The sequence below is a fragment of the Chiloscyllium plagiosum genome, unplaced genomic scaffold (genome assembly GCF_037043375.1).
Source record: "Chiloscyllium plagiosum isolate Xiang-an unplaced genomic scaffold, Cpla_swu_hap1 HiC_scaffold_21, whole genome shotgun sequence".
Classification (NCBI taxonomy): domain Eukaryota; kingdom Metazoa; phylum Chordata; class Chondrichthyes; order Orectolobiformes; family Hemiscylliidae; genus Chiloscyllium; species Chiloscyllium plagiosum.
The window spans coordinates 21,777,421-21,798,350 of NW_028270159.1; the positions used below are offsets into that span (position 1 = coordinate 21,777,421).

General features: G+C 43.2%; 2 protein-coding genes across 8 annotated transcripts in view; one reads left to right on the forward strand and one right to left on the reverse strand.

Annotated features, from left to right (window-relative positions):
* Window positions 1–20,930, reverse strand: part of ralgps1 (Ral GEF with PH domain and SH3 binding motif 1) — a 762,687-nt gene that overhangs the window by 423,760 nt on the left and 317,997 nt on the right. The gene's annotated exons all lie outside the window — the stretch shown is intronic.
* angptl2b (angiopoietin like 2b) overlaps window positions 1–20,930 on the forward strand; it is a 48,110-nt gene that overhangs the window by 5,951 nt on the left and 21,229 nt on the right. The window contains exon 2 of one of the 2 annotated variants that reach the window (XM_043720245.2): window positions 9,089–9,897. In XM_043720245.2, the coding sequence (XP_043576180.1) occupies window positions 9,111–9,897 (787 nt within the window). In that variant the 5' untranslated portion in view covers window positions 9,089–9,110. Of the gene's footprint in view, window positions 1–9,085; window positions 9,898–20,930 lie in introns of both variants that reach the window. The other variant, XM_043720244.2, reaches the window with a different exon arrangement.

A 20,930-nucleotide genomic window follows, 5' to 3' on the forward strand; every position in this document is an offset into this window, starting at 1 on the left:
AGAAGATGGACCGGGGATAATGATGGAAGAATACAATTGAAATGAGTTTCAGGTATAAAACTGCAGTCAGTGAGAAAGATTCATTAGTGAGATTGAAATAGAGTGCAATTTTAACTCATCCAAACCTGCACTGGAAATGTTTTAGTTACAAAATGCAAATATCAGAAATATAGTTGTGCCCTGAAAATTTAGCCCTCTCGTGTGAAAAATGTGCACACAATATTGGAATTCGTACATTTTTTTTTAGATTACTTACAGTGTGGAAACAGGCCCTTCGGCCCAACAAGTCCACACCGACCCGCCGAAGCGTAACCCACCCAGACCCATTCCCCTACATTTACCCCTTCACCTAACACTACGGGCAATTTAGCACAGCCAATTCACCTAACTTGCACATCTTTGTGACTGTGGGAGGAAACCGGAGCACGCGGAGGAAAGCCAGGCAGACACGGGGAGAATGTGCAAACTCCACACAGAGAGTCGCCTGAGGCGGGAATTGAACCCGGGTCTCTGGTGCTGTGAGGCAGCAGTGCTAACCACTGTGCCACCGTGCCACCCATATTCATGTAGGTATGCTACATGAATATTAACAAGGCATTCCTATGAAACCATCTGTTGCAAAAATCAGATAATTGTTGCAAAGAAAATGTAATTTTGAAATAGTGCAGTATTTCCCCTCATTAACTCGGAAGTTTTTTTGGGGTGTGTGAGGAAGTGGTGTGTGGAGGAAATTCCAACGTTCTGGAACCTAAATGTTGTCATACAATTGAAGTCAGTGAGGCAACAAGAGCATTATTTTTTTCACTGATATTTTCAACTGCGTAAACATCATAAAAGAAACTTTAAAGAAAGGCACAAATTTGGCAGTGATTGTGAAGATTTGTGATCCAGTCTCCTTGAAAACCACCTGAGGACAACACAAAGTAATCCTCTTGCCAAATCAATCCTTTTAGAGATAGGCAGATTGGATTTTGGGTTCAATCTCATTTACATTAAGACCATGATAGTCTTCTCTCCATTCTGAGACGCTAAGGCATCAGTGTATCAAAGCGAATTGAATTGAATTCGGTTTATTGTCACCTGCGCTCACGAGTACAATGAAAAGTTGCCAAGTACACCTCCATCTTATGAACAAATGCACCAGGTACAGAATCTTCGTTATTGGTGCATATGATACGTCGGAGTGGTTTTGAAGAGAGAGTCAAAGACAAATGCTGCCCAAAAATCAACTAAATCAATACAACAAGCCATCCTCCATTGTACAGATTGGGAAATCAAGCTGAGGTGTGCTCAATGCCTCGGAAACTATCTGAACAGAAAAGGAAGTGACAAAACTGTACAAATGGAAAAAATACATTTTGTCTTCTTTTATATGTTAAAAAAAGAACAGGTTGTAGCAATACGAACCTCAGCTGATTCAACAAAACAATAACTTATTGTTTTCTTCATTTCCGTGCTGTACATCTCTCTGACTCTATGACGATGACTCTAAAATAGCATGTCCTGGGATGACTCCAAATCTCCACTGGTTAGAGTCATTTCTAGAACAAAAGGTTGTGGTTCTTCAAAGTCAACAATCACAATTGAAGGCCATCACTGCAGGAGTCCCTCAGGCTAGTGCCCTAAAACCAATCATTTTGAGTTGTTTCAATGACCTTCCTTCTACCTTCGGGTCAGAAGTGGGAAAGCTTGCTGACGATTATACAATGTTCAGTACAATTTGTAACTCACCAAATATCAATGTGAAAACAGACTGTTTCAGTGAAACCTGGACAATATTCAGGCTTGCATTGATAATTGACTAGTACCATTCATGTTACAGAAGTAAATGCAATGGCCATCTCTGTCAAGAGAGAACGTGATCATTTCCCCTTTACATTTAATGACATTACCATTGCCAAAACCCCCAATTTTGAAGGGGTTATGATTGTTCAAAAACTGTGGCTACAAGAGTAGGGGAGCCAGTGTATTATCCCTGGAGTGTTAATCCAGAGATTCATGTAATGTTCTGGGGATCCCAGTTCAAATCCAGATGGTGGATTGTGAATTCAATTAAAAAAAACTGAATTAAGAGTCGACTGATGACTCAACCCATTGCTGATTGTCAGGGAAAACCCCTCCTGGTTCACTAATGCCCCTTAGGCGAAGGAAATCTGCCATCATTACCTGGTCTGGCCTACATGTGACACCAGATCCACAGCAATGTCAATGAGCCATAATTGCCCTCTGGGTAATTAGGATGGGCAATAAATGCTGTCTAGCCAGGGACACCCTCATCCTGTGAATGAGAATGAATTTTAAGGAAGGTGAAACTGGGTATATACTTATACCCAGTGCGGTTCAAGAAGGCAGCTCGCCACTACTTTCTCAAGGGCAATTAGGGATCAGCAGTAAATGTTGGTCTGGCCAGTGATGCTCACATTCCAGAACCAAATAAAAATAAACCACAGAGTACATGTTCAGAAGCACCCCTTTTGGCACAAGAGAAGGGAACTGAAAGAAAACAAAACTCCAAGATGACAGCTGTGGTGCAGCTGAGTTATTTCCTTTTCTGAAAGAGAAAACAACTACACAGAAAATCAGCTCAAGACACTTGCGCTGGCTCAGTTGAGTTGAGTCCTCCCAAGATTGGTAAGCCTCCAAATTTGAGGTCATGTCTCCCTCTAGTCCCAGCCCATTCAAACAAATGATGTAGAATGCACGAAGAATTTGGAGCATGAATCCCATTCCCTGTCCACAAACATTCGCATTTCACTTCCATTAAAAACTCCACACCCCTGACTCTTCCAAAGGTTCACGTGTCCCAGAGATCATATTTTTCCATTAGCAGGTGCTCCATCTGCTTAAGGATTGCTCAAGTGTTCCCACAAACTAATTCAAAGAGTGGAATTCTCACTGAATCAATGTTAAACACTTCTGAGGTCTGGGATTTATTAAGCCTTCCAATTTTTTTATATAAACAGATTTGTATTTAATGGCAGTAACTGAGGAGCTGCACTGACTCAGACTGCACTTTTATAACAGTCACCCGCCAGAGACAATTGCTGCCATAAAACACCCTTTTAATGAACTATTTCAAAAACAAACAGAAAGACTCAGATATATTTAAGATAGGAATTCCTTTCCAATACACGTTTCGAATTTCTCCATCATTCATTCCCCAGGACTCAAGGCTAATTACAGCATTTTTCTCCCACAAACTAACGAGCGTAATACCTTGACTCTGTAAACAAATTAAATACTTGCTGGATTTATAAACAAAAAAGTCACTTGATTAATCAAAGTGCAACTTCTATTGAACATCAATGACTTTTTATCATTCACATAATCTAATGAGTTAAGCTAAACATTTCTCTCTCCTTTATGGTTGTTTCTTCAATTGCATGGCAATCAGTATCTCGACACCAAGTCACCCTTTATTTACATGTGGACAGTTCACTGACTGTGGCCAGCCAGCTCGGAATCAATCCCTCAACTGAGGAGATTCTAAATCCCCTACTTTGACCTATTTCGCTTAATCAACCTGTTCAGAGGTGTTGTTACACACCTCTGGAGCAAGTGAGACTTGAACTCAGGTCTCCCAGCTCCAGGAGTACAAGGCATTACCACTGCGCCTCAAGAGGGCCCATGCTGAATAAGTAATCATTTTTTTTTCCTCACTGAGGAAATTCTAATACTCTGTCATGTTTTTTTGGTTAATAATCCCCCTATTTATATTGGTCAGCCGGGGATCCCAGATTGGCCCAGGTTAACAACCTCAAACAAGGATCTCAGTCAATAAAATCCACCCAGTTCCAATCACTACAGCAAACAAACAATTCTGAACTCACTCTGATTATCATCAGAGGGAGTGTGTACATGAGTTTTAAACAAGCGAGCTGTGAAAATATTGTGACTAGAATGTTCTGGGGGTCTAATAGCATGCAAATGAGACACAAAACATTCATCCCAACCAAGACAGGACCAGTAATAAAAGGGAAAGCACAGTCCTTATACTCAGTAGCTCTTTGCATGGAGAACTCTATCCAATAAGTTTATTATATTTGTGTCATCTTCATGACTGGTGTGTAAAATGTTCCTAAATGATTTAAAACATCAACTGACGCAATGATAAAAATCACAGCACTAGGTTATAGTCTAACAGGTTTAATTGGAAGCACACTAGCTTTCAGAGTGCCACTCCTTCATCAGGTGATGACCACCTGATGAAGGAGCGTCGCTCCGAAAGCTAGTGTGCTTCCAATTAAACCTGCTGGACTATAACCTGGTGTTGTGTGATTTTTAACTTTGTACACCCCAGTCCAACACCGGCATCTCCAAATCATGATGCAATGATGGAATAGTTAAACAAAAGCGTACGTGTCATTACTTTCTTAAATCGATCCTCTGGTGTACAGTTCATTGAAAAAATGTCACAGGCCTAGAGTATTATCTCTGAAGATAACATGTGAAATGGGCAGATAATACTAATGTATTTTAATACAGAACAATTCAACCCAGAATTGGTTTAAATAGTAATGCTTGAGGCCACAACTTGGGGATCTGCAAAGGCTAAGGCATTCTGCTTCAGCTTCCAGTTCCCGATAAATTGATAAGATAAGACTGGAGAAGGATGGTAACAATTTAGACCATGGAACAGGACACCGATTAGCAAGAGGCCTCTGGTTATGGCTCAACAACCTGTTATGTGATCAAAGGGTCACACAAGATGCTTTAAGTACAACAAAGCAAGAATTAAACAATGTGTGCTTCATTTTGAACTGATGGGGGGGGGGGGGGGGGGAGAAAAAAAGGTCAAAAGAAGAAAGCAAAACCTGTGCGAGGAACTTAAAGTGTCTTCAAGGTGAGGTTCTGTGAATGATTTGGACAGGCAATCATACATATTCGTGGAAGTTCTTTATAAACAAGTTTCTAGATTGAAGATACATGGTACCTTATTCGGTTTTAGGATTAGTATTTTAAAACGCTGATAAATGAAGCAAATTTTCAGAGACATTACTAGCTCTAGATTTCACAAATTATCCAACAATCTCCACTGAATACGTCTACCCTGGGGAGGCAATGGCCTGGTGGTATTATCACCAGATTATTAATCTACAGTCCTGCCACATCCGGTCGTGAATAATTAAGAACTCACTAGAGGAACTCAGCTAATGTTCTGGGGACCCAGGTTCAAATCCTGCCATGACAGATCAATTTAATAACAAACAAAAAAATCTGGAATTAAGAATCCACAAATGACCATGAATTCATCAACAATTGTTGGAAAAAAAACCCATCAGATTTCCTAAATCTTTCAGGGAAGGAAACCAGCATCCTTACCTGGTCTGGCCTGCATGTGACTCCAGACCCACAGCGATGTGGGGGACTTTCAACTGCCCTCTGAAATGGCCTAGCAAGCCATGCAGCTGTACCAATCCCTACAAAGTCTCAAAGAAATGAAAGCAGATGAACCACCTGGCATCGACGTAGGCACCGGAGAAAGCAACAGCAGAAACAGCCCTATCGACCCTGTGAAATCCTCCTGAGTAACATCTCAATGCCAAAATTGAGAGAGCTGTCTCACAGTCTAGTCAAACAACAGCCTGACGTAGTCATACTCACAGAATCATACCTTACAGACAACGTCCCAGACACCACCGGTGGCAGCACAGTGGGATACAGTCAGTTGGAAGGGAGTTGCTCTGGGGTCCTCATGGCTTCATGTTAAACGTGGGCAAGAAAGCCTCCTGTTGATTACCACATACCATCCTCCATCGGCTGTTGAATCAGTACTCCTCCATGTTGAAGAACAATTAGAGAAAGCACTGAGGATGGCAAGGGCACTAAATGTATTCTGGGTGAGGGATTTCAATGTCCACCACCAAGAGTGACTCGGCAGCAGTACTACTCATCGAGCTGGTTGGTTCCTAAAGGACAAAGCTGCTAGACTGGGTCTGCAGCAGGTGGTGAGGGAGTCAAGAGGGAAAACCATACTGTCCATGACAGTATTGGTAAGAGTGACCACCACTCAGCGCTTGTGGAGACAAAGTCCTACCTTCACATTACGAATAATATCCATCGTGCTGTGTGGCTCTATCACTGTGCTAAATGGGACAGACTTCAAACAGGTCTAGCAACTCCAGACTAGGCATCCATGAGGCGCTGTGGGCCATCAACAGCAGAAATGTATTTCAGCACAATCTGTAACCTCACGCCTGGCATATCCCCCACTCAACCACTACCATCATGCCTGGGGATCAACCCTGGTTCAATGCAAAGTGCAGGAGGATATGCTAGGAGTAGCACTAGGCATACCTGAAGATGAGATGTCAACCTGATGAAGCTACCTAACAGGACTACTTGCATGGGAAACAGCATAAGCAGCTGAAAATGTGTTGCTGGAAAAGCGCAGCAGGTCAGGCAGCATCCAAGGAGCAGGAGAATCGACGTTTCGGGCATAAGCTCTTCTTCAGGAATGAGGAAACCCACTTTCCTCATTCCTGAAGAAGGGTTTATGCCTGAAACATCGATTCTCCTGCTCCTTGGATGCTGCCTGACCTGCTGCGCTTTTCCAGCAACACATTTTCAGCTCTGATCTCCAGCATCTGCAGTCCTCACTTTCTCCTCAAACAGCATAAGCAGCAAGTGATAGACAGAGCTAAGCGATCCCACTACCAATGGATCAGATTTAAGCTCTGCAGTCCTGCCACATCCAGTCATGAATGGTGGTGGACGATTAAACAGCTCACTGGAGAAGGTGGCTCCACAAATATCCCCATCTGCAATGGTGGAAGAGCCCAGCACATCAGTGCAAAAGATAGGGCTGAAGGAGTCACAACAATGTGAATCCATCTCTGCCTCCTACAGTGGTCCCCAGCATTACAGATACCAGTATTCAGCCAATTCGATTCACTCCATCTCATATCCAGAAACAGATGGAGACAGTGGATAGTGCAAAGAATATGGGCCCTGACAACATTGTGGCAACTGTACTAAAGACTTGAGCTCCAGAGCTTACCACTCCTCTAGCCAAGCTGTTCCAGTAGTTGTAACACTGGCATCTACCTGACAAATATGGAAAATTGCCCAGCTTATGCCCTGTACATAAAAAGCAAGATAAATGCAACCAAGCCAATTATCGCCCCATCAGCCTACTCTCAATCATCAGGAAAGTGATGGAAGGTGTCATCAACAGTGCTATCAAGCGGCACCTGATCAGCGACGCACAGTTTGGGTTTCACCAGGGCTCTCTGCTCCTGATCTCATTATAGCCTTTGTTCAAACATGGACAAAAGAGTTGAAATTCCAGAGGGGAGGTGGAGTGACGGTCCCTTGACATCAAGGCTGTATTCAACTGAGTGCGGCGTCAAGGAGCCCAGCAAAACTGGGTGTCAGGAGGCAAACTCTCAGGTTCTTAGAGTCATACCTGGCAAATAGGAAGATGGTCATAGTTATTGGATGTCAGTCACCTCAGCTCCAGGACATCTCTACAGGAGTTCATCAGGGTAGCGTCCTAGACCCAACCATCTTCAGCTGCTTCATCGATAAACTTCCGTCCATAATAAGGTCAGATGTGGGGCTGTTCGCCAATGACTGCGCAATGTTCATCACCATTCACGACTCATCTGATATTGAAGCAATCCATGTTTAAATGCAACAAGATCTAGATAACATCCAGACTTGGCTAACAAGTGGTAAGCAACATTTGTGCGATGCAAATGCCAGGCTATGACCATGTCCAAATAGAGACAATCTAACCACTGCCTCTTGACAGTCAATGGTCTTACAAACACTGAGTCCTCTGCTATCAACATCCTGGAGGGTACCATTGACCAGAAACCCAACTAGACTCACTATGTAAACACAGCAGCTGCAAGAGCAGATCAGAGGCTAGGAATATTGTGTCAAGTAACTCACTCCTAACTCCCCAAAGCCTGTCCATCATCTCCGAGGCACAAGTCAGGAGTGTGATGGAATATTCCCCACTTGTCTGGATGGTTGCAGCTCCAACAAGACTTGAGAAGCTTGACACCATCCAAGACAAAGCAGCCCACATGATTGTCAACACATTCACAACCATCCACTCCCTCACCACCAATGCACAGTGTGTACCATCTACAAGATGCACTGCAGAAACGCGCCAAAGATCCTCAGTCAGCACCTTCCAAACCCAGGACCACTTCCATCTCGAGGGAAGTGGTCAGTGGATACATGGGAATACTGCCACCTTCAAGTTCCTCTCCAAGCCTCTCACTATCCTGACTTGGAAATAGGTGACCATTCCTTCACTGTCGCTGGGTCAAAATCCTGGAATTCCCTCCCTACAGCAGGTGACTGCAGCAGTTCAAGAAGGCAGCTCATCACCACCTTCTCAAGAGCAAACAGCAATGGACAATAAGTGCTGGCCTAGCCAGCAACACCCACATCCCACAGATTAAATGTTTAAAAAAATGAAGATCAACAAGGATATGAGTGCTAAGAGGTGACAATGAACAACAGCACATTGATAGTGATAGTCCCGATGGACAGAATTAAGTCAGGATGACCCAAGATGTACGCAAACACAGACAGATGATTAAAGTTAAATCAGGGTGGCAATTTGGTTCATAGTCCCCACCAGAATGATGCAAATTTCTCATTTTCCAGTCAGGATCTGTGCCAAGAATAAAGTGCCGAAATTAGTATCTCTTTGTTTGCTGCAGGTCTGGGTGATCTGAACTGAGTTAAAGTGCAAACTTACAACAAGTGTGAATTTATAGCTATAGAACAAACAGAACAAGTCTGTGTTTGTTTTAAGAGCGCGGTGATCACAGCTGGTTCTGGCTATTATTAATGGATATTGTGCAGCTTGGATAGATTTTGCCTCGATAGGTTTGTCTGGAATTGCAGACAGTGAAATTGGACTTGGGTAAAGATAATTTTCATCAACTTAAAAGATACTTGATCAATTTTAGAAAGACAACATTGTAAAGGGAGAGGAACTGCATAGTCTACAATAAAATATTTTGAAGAGTTTTTCCTTTAATAGTTAATTCATGTCTTTTTCCCCACTTTTTCTGATTCAGAATTGCTGTTATTAATTATCATTACTCTATCTCTCCAGCAGAGGACATACACCTGTAAACACCATGAAGAAACTGACTCTTATAGTCTTCTTTGCACTGGTCAAGTCGGCAGTCAGTGTTGACAAAGTGGAGGAATTTCAGTCGAATGAGGAAAACAATGAGCAGGAGTTCATTTACACAAACAGGTACAAACGTGCCACAGTGTCGATGGAAAACAAGTGCTCATATACCTTCATTGTTCCCCAGCAGAAGGTTACAGGCGCAATCTGTGTGAACTCAAAACCTGAATCGGTTGTGGAGAGCAGGGTCAATAAACAAGAGCTAGAGGTGCTCAACAATGAACTGCTGAAACAGAAAAGACAGATTGAGAGCTTGCAGCAGCTTGTCGAGGTAGATGGTGGGGTTGTTAATGAAGTGAAGCTCCTGAGGAAGGAGAGCCGCAACATGAACTCTCGAGTCACTCAGCTGTACATGCAGCTCCTGCACGAGATCATACGGAAGCGAGACAACGCACTCGAAGTCTCTCATCTTGAGAACAAGATTCTTAACCAGACGGCAGAGATGATGCAGCTTTCCAACCGCTACAGGGACCTGGAGCACAAGTATCAACACTTGGCATCGCTGGCAAACAACCAGACCTATCTCATTGCACAACTGGAGGCAAGGTGCCAGCTGCTGCCAGCTGCCAAACCCGTGCAGCCACCACCCCCGAAACGCAAAATCAACCTCATTACAAACAATGAGATCCAACGAGACCAGAACCATCAGGACAGACGACAACTGGCACTAAACCTACTGCCAACCATGCCAGCTCTTCCTTCCAACATGCCCTCTGCAAGTACACCTTCTGGTAAGTGGACTACGGCACGCATTGTGCATGTTAAGACAAGTAACCTTTAAAAGATCGAACTGTGGCAAATGTCTTAGCAAGGTGAACACATTATTTTTTTTTTTAAATTTCATTCATGATACGTGAACATCCCGGTCTAGGCCAGCATTTATTACCCATCCCTAACTGCCCAGAGCTAAGAGTCAACAAATTATGGGTGTGGAGTCACAGGTAAGGACAGTAGATCTCTTCTCTAAAGATGATTTGGGACATTAGTAAAACACAGTGTAGAAGCTCATTAATTTAATATTGCATCACAGCAAACTTTTAATCACAGCTTAATGTTCAAGTTGCAAAAGATAGCACCTGCATCAACCACAAACAAAAACCAAAAGCACTGAAGAAACTCAGCAAACCTGGCAGCATTTGTGGAAAGGGAAACAGAGTTAATGTTTTGAGTCCATTATGGCTCTTCCCAGAACAGAAGAGTTATATATAAGCCACCACCTCCTCAAGGCACCATGCCCTCACAGGGTATTGGTAACCCTTGATTTCCATTAGTTTGGTCTCTGGTTATGCTTGGCTCAGTACCCACTGGTTTGGTACTGCTTTTGGCAGCATGGCTGATCAAGAACACCCCAACCCCCTGCCCCCAATCTGCTCTTACCACCTGCCATTATGCGTTTTGAAAGTTTTACAGTTCGTCAACCAATTTGTTTGGCCGTGGTCCAAACCCACCTCCCACAGCCAACAAGTCCTGGCAAGGGATTTGAACGGGAGTTTCTGGCCCAGAGGTAGTGATGCGACCACTGCATCTCGAGAGGTGTATAAATAACCAGAGGTGATAGAATACTCCAAAATCGATTCCAGCCAACTGCACCAAAGTAAAAATTCAAATGTTCCTTCCTCCTCTGGTGCACACAAATCACTAGGCGGGAGGGAACAAATGTACACTGTGCTTTTCAAAAGTTTAGTGACCCTATTTAGTTTGAACAACTGTTGTTTGTGAGAGCGTCTGGGAGATAACAGATCACATCTCTGGGTGCATCATTAGGGATTTAACATTGAAACCCTGAACACTGATTCTTGGTTGTTTTAAAAAATTCTCAAGGTCAGGTTCGTAGGAGAGTAGTCTGACACAGAACAAACGACCAAGAGGCGAGTCTGCTAGAATATGAGCATTTTATTCCCCGCAGCGTCGCCACAACCAGGTCTCATACTTACAACGGGTCTGGCTTATACTCACTCTACATGTTACCGGAACTGGGAGCCGTCAGTTCTCGTAGAGCGGTTGCCAACAACCCACGCTCGGCGGTTAAACGTAACCCCGGAGCAGACTCACCGAACTGGAGACTTTTCCAGCTGATATACTCTTTTCCAGATATAAACATTCATGTGAACAGCAGAGCAAGGCTAAAAAACACATTCCATTCTGGTTACATACAGATAAGAAGATTCACATGGGGAGGTGTGTAATAAGATTCACACGGGACTAAGCAACACCTCCATTCCGGTTAGATTCACACATGTATTGGGACATAATTTTTAACCGTTTCACCACATTCCACTGCTTGGCCCAATACATGTGTTACATTATGATTCACACATGTATTGGGACATAATTTTATACCACATTCCACTGCTTGGCCCAATACATGTGTTACATTATGCTTAATTCAGTTCAATTCGTTTCAGTTAATTTCAGTTCAGTCAATTCAGTGTAGTTCAATTCAGCTCAGTTCAGGTCTGTTCAGTTCAATTCAATTGTGTTCAATTCAGTTCCGTCCATTTCAATTCAATTTAGCTCAGTTCCATTTTGTTCCGTTCAATTTGATTCACTTCAGTTCCACTCAGTTCAGTTCAGTTCAATCCCATTCAATTCTGTTAACTCCGCTTCAGCTTTTTGGACATGCCCACATCCTCCGCTGTACCCCAGGCAAGGGGTTCTTCGGCAGGACTGGGATCCTCTCAAGGGTGGACAGCAGCGACCCTGGGGTTCCTCCGGTCGCCCCCCACCATTTCTCAAACAAACTGCCACGTACATGCCCACATCCATGCCATCCCGGGACGGTCGGGACCTCCACAGTTTGTTCTTCTGGTTTCTTAGTCTTTTTCCAAAACATTGTTCTGTATCAAAATCTCTCCTCAATTGCGATTGACCCTGCTCGCAGCGCCAAATGTTTTAAAAAATTCTCAAGGTCAGGTTCGTAGGAGAGTAGTCTGACACAGAACAAACGACCAAGAGGCGAGTCTGCTAGAATATGAGCATTTTATTCCCCGCAGCGTCGCCACAACCAGGTCTCATACTTACAACGGGTCTGGCTTATACTCACTCTACATGTTACCGGAACTGGGAGCCGTCAGTTCTCGTAGAGCGGTTGCCAACAACCCACGCTCGGCGGTTAAACGTAACCCCGGAGCAGACTCACCGAACTGGAGACTTTTCCAGCTGATATACTCTTTTCCAGATATAAACATTCATGTGAACAGCAGAGCAAGGCTAAAAAACACATTCCATTCTGGTTACATACAGATAAGAAGATTCACACGGGGAGGTGTGTAATAAGATTCACACGGGACTAAGCAACACCTCCATTCCGGTTAGATTCACACATGTATTGGGACATAATTTTTAACCGTTTCACCACATTCCACTGCTTGGCCCAATACATGTGTTACATTATGATTCACACATGTATTGGGACATAATTTTACACCACATTGGTAAAATCATAGTAGAAGGTGGTTCACCAAGTCAACTGTTTGTTCATTGAAAATAAGTCACGTCACATTGCCTGTGACCTCTGGGGTCAAAATGGCATCATGTGTGTCCAAAAAAGGCTATCATTTCAGTTTAATCAATGAGAATAACATTCGAAATGCCTTGCCTCTTGACATTTTGTTGGCAATTTTAATAGTTACTTTTAATAAATCAGTTCAGAGCTGTTATTACACCCCTTTGGAGCAGGTGAGATCTTAATCCGGACCTGCTAGTCTGGATGTAAGGACATTACCACTACTCTATCAGACCCCTTAAAGTGACTCTAGGTGAGGCTTGAACTCTCAACCTTAGAATTTCACTTGTCCCTATACTGTCATCCAAGTCCTATGCATTGATATCTTGCATCAGTTGAGGAAGACTTAATAGATTTTTGGAATCGACCTATTCAGGAATGTTATGATACATTTCTGGAATTGGTGGGACTTGAACTGAAGGCTTCTGGCCCAGAGGGAGGGATATCAGCACCGCACCAAAACAGCCTCTCACATCAAATCATCTGGAAGACTGAGCCCAACTAAAGTCTTGAGTTTCTCCAGTTGCGGCCCATTTGAGAAAGCAGGGTTATGCAAGACTTTGGAGCAGAGGAAGGAACGACACACGGCAAAATCAGGGAGCTGTCTCTTCATTTCACAGACTGGAAGGTTTGAGTGAAAAGGGGAGGTTGGATCAACTGGGAATTTGTCCCCCCCGGAGCGTAAGAGACTGAAGGGTGACCTTAGAGGTATGTAAAAACATGAAAGGCATAGGTAAAGGTTGATAGCCAACAGCTTTTCCTCAGGGGGATTCTAAAACCAGAGGGCATAGGTTTAAGGTGAGAGGGAAGAGATGCAAAAGGGTCCAGAGGACGGTGAGTGTCTGGAACGGGCTGCCCAAGGTTCTGGTGGAATTACAATTTGGTCATTTACAAAACGTTTAGATAGGTAAATGGATCAAATAGACATGAAGAGATATAGACCAAACAAAGGCATAGGCCAGTTTAATTGTGAAAACTGGGCAGCACAGGCAATTTGGGCCAAAGGGCCTGTTTCCATGCTGTAGACCTCAATGACTCTCAGTGGATCTCATAGAATGGGAGCTCCCTGATTGGATCTGATTAACAGCCTCAGTCAGGCTGACAGATAAGAGGAGTGGCAAAGGTTCTGTTCTCTCTCAGAGCTGGCTCTGAGGGAGCTGGAGTAGGGCCAAGGACTATCCCCATCAAAATAAAGGGTGACTTGATGGCTGGAGGTGGCAATGTGAGCCGTGGACACCCAAAGACCAGTAATGTGCACCCAGACAGCAGGGAAACAGAGTCTGGTGGCACCCAGAAAGAAGAACAGGCTGGAGTGGAGGAGGTGGCAACCAGCGGAGAGACACAGCAGCTGATCCTAGCTCTAGCTGGGTAGATGGAAGCAATGGAGGAGGAGGTAATCGAGCAGACAGAGGAGTAGATACCTGTTAAAAACAGGAAGAGAAAATCCGGCCAGGCCCCCAAAGCCTCCCAGCAAAGGGGGAAAAAACAGCTGCACGAGGGAGGGACGGCCAGCTCTTCGGATGGGGAAGACGGGCGCACAGAATGTCATCACCACCAGAAGAAGAGACAGAGCGCCGTAGATAAAGAGGAGGACATTTCCTCCCAACCAGGAAACAACGGACCCCCCGAAGTCCACCCTCCACCCAGTGAGAACCAGGGGGTACCCACTGCCCCACAACCACAGACAACTGAGAGCTGCGATCCTCTGACAGTCCCATTGTCAGACACAGAACTGGACGGTGCAGACCCTTGCCTTGGCTCAATGACTCCAGAGCAGGTAAATGACCCCAGTGAGGAGATGGATAGCTACCTCAGCCCAGCGAGGGTCCAGCAGTTCGTGCTCACCAGGGGATGCAGACAGCTACCCCAGAGACAGGGACAGTCAAATGGACAACGGTAACCTCATAAACTGGGATTAAAAAAGGTTCATTTGCTATAGTATAACAGGGCACCCACTCAGCAGGTGGGTTCTGCTGAATTCGAGACTGGATGATTAATAAAGGGAACTGTAAATAGGATAACTGTAAATTCGAGTAATTCAATCTGTTCTTTGTAATGTTAAGACGTGCAATGTATATATCTATGAACGACATGACAAATTGTACAAGTACCAAAGATTTATTTCTATCAATAAAGTATATTTTGAAATTTAAAAAAAAGTGACTTGGTGACAGGATATCAGTGCCTGTGGAATTAATTCAGAGCTGTCAATCTCCCTCTTGTCTGCAAGATCAGTCAATGTTTACATAACATTGTTGCTATGGCTGCCCTAGTGTGGATTTAGGCTCCTTTATTTTACAAAGAATCACCTGACCATTTTTTGAAAAAAACCCCGCAGATCTTTGTCTCAGTCTTGATAGGCTCAGTCAGAGAGGAAGGAGATCCTGCATCTCAGTACAGAACCATTCCAATCTAATGCCATGACCCAGTTGCATTGAGATGTCAGTAGGATCCAGGGGTCACTGACTTTCACAGGAGTTTGACAAGCACTTACTCTTTGCAAAGACACAGGCACAATGTAGAGCCAGTCTTTCAGGGAAATAAACTGGGAAAGGTTAGAAGTAGCATGGATTCCATAATGCAATGTACCGAGTCCTTAGGATTTGCCAAAAAGCAAAAGTGTTTCAGTTGTCAACTTAATGGGATCATGAGTACTTGTGCTAGTAAGTAACTTTCTTTCCTCCAGTAACATATTTAACTGAGTCATTGAGATCTACAGCAGGGAAATAAGTCTTTGGTCCAACTTCTCCATGCCAACCAGATATCCTAACCTAATCTGGTCCCATTTGCCAGCACTTGGCCCATATCCCTCTAAACCCTCCCTATTCACGTACCCATCCAGATGTCTTTTAAATGTTGTAATTGTACCAGCCTCCCACTTAATCTGGCAGCTCATTCCATATACACACAACCCTCTGCGTGAAAAAGTTGCCCCTTAAGTCTCTTTTAAACCTTTTCATCCTCACCTTAAACCTATAGCCTCTACCTTTGAATTCACCTTCCCTGGGAAAAAGACCTTGGCTATGCACCCTATCCACAGCCCTCATGATTTTATAAACTTCTACAAGGCCACCCCTCAGCCTCCGACGCTCCAGGGAAAATAGCCACAGCTTAGTCAGCTTCGCCCTATAACTCATACCATTCCAATTCCGGCAACATCTTTGAAAATCTCTTCTGCGTCCTTTCAAGTTTAACAACATCTTTCCGGTAGCAGAGAGACCAGAATTGTTATTTTGGCTGGATTCAGTGAACCCGAGTCACTGAATCCCTAAACCATGCACTGTATGAAGAACCTCTTTGCCATATTTCAGTGCCGTTATGATGTGTTGTGTAAATACAAGGGTTTTAATTCCTGTCACCTTTCCCGTGCTGACTTAAAATCTCAAACGTGGCATAAGCCTCCAAACAAAAACTGTGGAATTTACCCCATGACCAAGGCGGCAAATCTTTCACAATTTCAATTGGCAATAGGTCAATGTTTTGAAGCAATCCTACAGTTAATTTTGGCCTTAGTGGTAACGTGCTTTTTATCTCCCCATTGCTGACAAGTGCATAACCATCATGTTTTTGAAAAGACGCAAACATCATCACTTTCACACAAATGATTGTGCATTGAATGCCTATGCAGTGTTTCTTTATGACTTATATATTGAACCATGCAGCTAGCTCTGTTTTAAAACAGGACAACTGAGTTGACAGGATTTACAAAACGTTGTTAGAAATGAGCAAGTATGCCTGTACCTCACTTTTTTTTAATTCTAAGGCTATCGCCTGCCTTCTTTTATCATGAAAAACCCGATAGTGAAACAGAGAGTAATCAAATGAGTGACAAAGAGAGCAAACTGTGCCTGGGAAAAACCACAACTGATCAGTAGTTTTGTATCTGCGTAGGCAGAGAGGAAGTTACTGATCAACCTAATTGCTTGACAGAACCATTAACTGGCTGTCATCGTTCCAATGGCTGCTGACATAACTGGAGCATTAAAGTGAAAGAACACTTGGGTACTGGTTCCAGAAGGCAGGAGGAGCTGTTAGCTTACAGCAAGACACGACATCATTGTAAACTGTTGTCTTAATAATCCTCGCGGCTCAGAATTGCCAATGTGTGATTGGGAAGTCAAGCAATCTATCAATTGTAATTAAAACTCAACCAAAATAATATTCCAATGGCAAATGTGAACCACCCATTTGGTTAAAATTAAAAATTGTTTTAATGTGTGCATTTTATTTCAGGATTGTTTATTTGTTTCCAGGACTAAGGGGAAATTACACTTGTAAAGGATGAATTGCTTTTATGGTTAGGCTAAGCAAAATTTATGATGTATCATCCCATTTCATTCAGTGGTTTTAGTTAACCTTACCCAAAATCATTTAGCTTCCTGAAAACCCATCTTGACTGGCATGTGAATTTATACTTGGCTGAAAGTAAACACACTCATTAGCGATTTGTCTGCATTTTCACCAGTCATTTTGCTTTGTTATAGATATTCGCCATTCTCTCTGTAGCCGCTTACTCTCCCTAGACATCCATTGCTTTACTCTGTTAACTTCCTAGCCAGCTAGCTCTCCTAGTCTCTGAGGGAGCAAAAACATGCACAAGGAGTTTGTTTAAATCAACAATGGAATAAAGAGACTTAAAATTTCACAGGTTAAACACAATGGTGGGTGACAGAAAACCCAAATCACAAACATCTCCTACTCTACAGGTATTATTCAGCTATTAAATATTAAATCGGAAATGAGCACCATGGAATTTAGTGCAATGTTCAAACTTGTGCTTCATCTGACATATATCCATTAGCAACTGTTAGTTGTATTATTTATGCCTGATGAAGGCATGTGCTAGCCAAGGGTAAGCTCGAGAAATGGCAAGTGCTTTTTGATTAGATGAGGTTAGATTGCTTACAGTGCAGAAACAGGCCCTTCAGCCCAACAAGTCCACACCGACCCTCCGAAAAGCAACCCATTTACCTCTTCACCTAACACTACGGGTAATTTAGCACGGCCAATTCAACTGACCTGCATATCTTTGGACTGTGGGAGGAAACCGGAGCACCCGGGGAGAATGTGCAAACTCCATACAGAGAGTCGCCCGAGGCGGGAATTGAACCCGGGTCTCTGGCGCCGTGAGGCAGCAGTGCTAACCATTGTGCCACCGTGCCGCCCATAAATTTGCACACATATATGACACCAATCAAATCAGATCTCCTGAGGCACTGTAGTGGAGCAGAGCATTTAAATAAGGCAGGTTAGACTGACTCATACCAAATGCAAGTTGGATTCATAAGTAGATTCTGTAATTCCCTCCAGACACACACATACATGTTCCCTCACTTACTCAACATCAGAAGCAAACACTGCAAAGTCCAGAAAAAATATTTTGAAATGCATCCTCAGATTACTATGAAAATGACAACTTTCCCAGAGAGATTAAGAGCAACAAGAATGTGGCTTCCTGAGGGCAGAAGGCAGTGTGCTCTATATTCACTTCCAGCAGCACCATATTTACAGTACTTTACACTTCACCTACATGGTGTTAACATACTTTATTTCTGTTTATAGCTATATCTTATAATTAGCTCCATACAGTGCAGTTTATAATCATATAGAATAAACGTAAACAGACTAGTTGATCTCTACCAGCCTTCTGCTGTCTGCAAGCCTTCTCCCATCCCTCCGCACCTAGCCCTTACAGTGAGATGGCTTAAAAGGTGAGGAAGTCCATCCCAGAAAAAAACCCGTAGTAGAACATAATAGAACCGGACAAGGTCAGAGCACAGGGGGAGCACCAGTTCCATTCCTGATGATGTGGAGGTGCCGGTGTTGGACTGGGGTGGACAAAGTTAAAAATTACACAACACCAGGTTATAGTCCAATAGGTTTATTTGGAAGGACTAGCTTTCGGAGCGCTGCTCCTTAATCAGGCGGGGAGCAGCACTGCGAAAGCTAGTGCTTTCAAATCAGGACTGTAACCTGATGTTGAATGATTTTCAACTCCATCCCTGACGATAGCCTACCATCATGTTTCCAGTAAAGCTACACATGGATATTACCTAGTGCCTTTGTTAAAACATCCTGGGACCAACTGAAAGAAATGGTACAAACAAGACAGCAACTTAAACAGTTGTGCATGTGGTTTTGTTTTTCTGAACCGCTCAGAATTATGGTTTCTCACTTTGCATTGCTGATTATCCCCTCAGTCAAATAAAATGCTCGGTCTGCTGGAGGTCCCTCCTGATGGCTTGGTGCATAACGAATTAGCCACTGTGCAACAGAGTTACACAGATTTAAGAGACCCAAGTCTATTCCTCAGTCTATGCTGGGCTGGGCTTTGTGAGCCAGACAGTGGTAGGAATGCTCAGTCTCCTTGATTTACAGCCAGAACTCTTGCTTTGCATAGCAACACTGTCAACGCTAATAGGAAACATGTCTGCAACGAGCTGGGTCCTGGAGCTCACGTTCTCAGCTCACACATTCACCACCGTCCGGACTTCTCTGTACAGCAACCCCCAGAATGGGTCAGTCCCAACAGGCGTAAAAGGGGGAAATTGGAAGGGGAATTAAAATCTTCAAAACGGTTTTGTTGAAATCATAAATAATTTCCCTACAATCTTAACATTCGCCATTATTACACAGTTGGTTTCAAGTCACTTCATCCATAGATGATCAGAGAACCATCAGATCTCAACTGCTGAAGCAGTGGTTCACTACCACATCTGTCAATGCCAATTAGTTTGTACATTTTATTCAGTTTACCCTAATGCCACTGACTCTGGCAGAGTCAATGTTAAATGAAGGTGCAGTCCTTTTTAGCAGAGGACTGGAAATTACAGCACAGAATGCACAACAGATGTTTAATTCATCAACAGTGCAGTTATAGTATACGCTATTTGTAGAATTAGACTGCCCATCATACCACATTTCAACCAGAAAAACGAGAGCTGTGCAAACATACTTAAATGCAACACAATTTTCAGAGCAATAAAGGAGTGACTATTTTTACAGCTGTTTAAGTTAAAAATTTAAAAGGAATTGAAGATTTGCCACCAAACTTGTTCTCACACTTGATATATCTAGAGACAGTCCCCAGTAGATGTGAATCGGAGATGTTCACTGATGACAGCACAGGGTTCATGACTTGTCAAACACTATAGCAGTCCAAGCCACAACACAACAGGAGCTGGACTACTTTCATGCTAGGGTTGAGGCATGGAAAGAATGTTACTTGCCAGGCAATGGCCATCTCCAACAAGAGAGCATCTAATCATCTTGCTCTTGACATTCAATAGCATTACCCTCAATGAATCGCCCACTAACAATGGTAACTGGGGTTTACCATTGCTCAGAAACTGAACAGGTCCAACCAACTAAATACTGAGACTACAAGAGCAAGACAGAGGCTTGGGGAATCCTGCGGTGAGTAACTCATCTCATGACACCCCAATGTCTGTTCACCATCCACAAAGCTCAAGTCAGGAGTATGACGGAATATTCTCCTCTTGACTGGATGAGTGCTGCTCCAACAACACTCTCAGGCCACTTGGGATGGGCGATAATGTTGGCATAGTTGGTGACTGTCCCATCCCTTACAATAAATCTTTTAAAATAATGTAGGTTAGGACAGCGCAGAAGGCAGTTTAGGTATGGCCAGATCCATTACTGAATAGCTTGCTAATCCTTATTTTCAATATCCATATTTTTAAGTTGTTGCTGGAGAACTGTCCCAGCAGGAGTGAGTTAAATTTAATACGGAATCAACTTTAATGTTAAAAGTCACCTGGAGTTATTCGGTGAAATCAAAAGTGGTTAAATCATCGCCTCACTCCATGAAAACACCAAAAACAATTCTGATTTTCCCCAATTACAATGTTCATGCTGTATCAATGTAACAGGAAACCTTTTTGCATGGATTATTTGAGGAAAAAAATAGCATTGATACGATCTTGCTGAGTTTTAAAGTACAATGGGTCAATTTGAACCACCAACACAGTCATTCACTTGAGATTCAAATTATGCTACTGTTTGCACTGTAATTTCAAAATAAAATGGAACTTTTATAATCCATTATTACATTTTAAAGCTGTTGCCTACATTTCCTCGAGTTTAATGTTCAGGTTTTAACAAATACAAAGACTCTGAAGCTTACACGGTTGGTGGGGGGGGGAGGGGGGGGGAAGGTGGGAACACAGTCGTGGGGGGGGGAAATCAATAGTGAGCAATAATCCTGGAACATCAAAGAGAAAAATTGGTGGCCCAGGG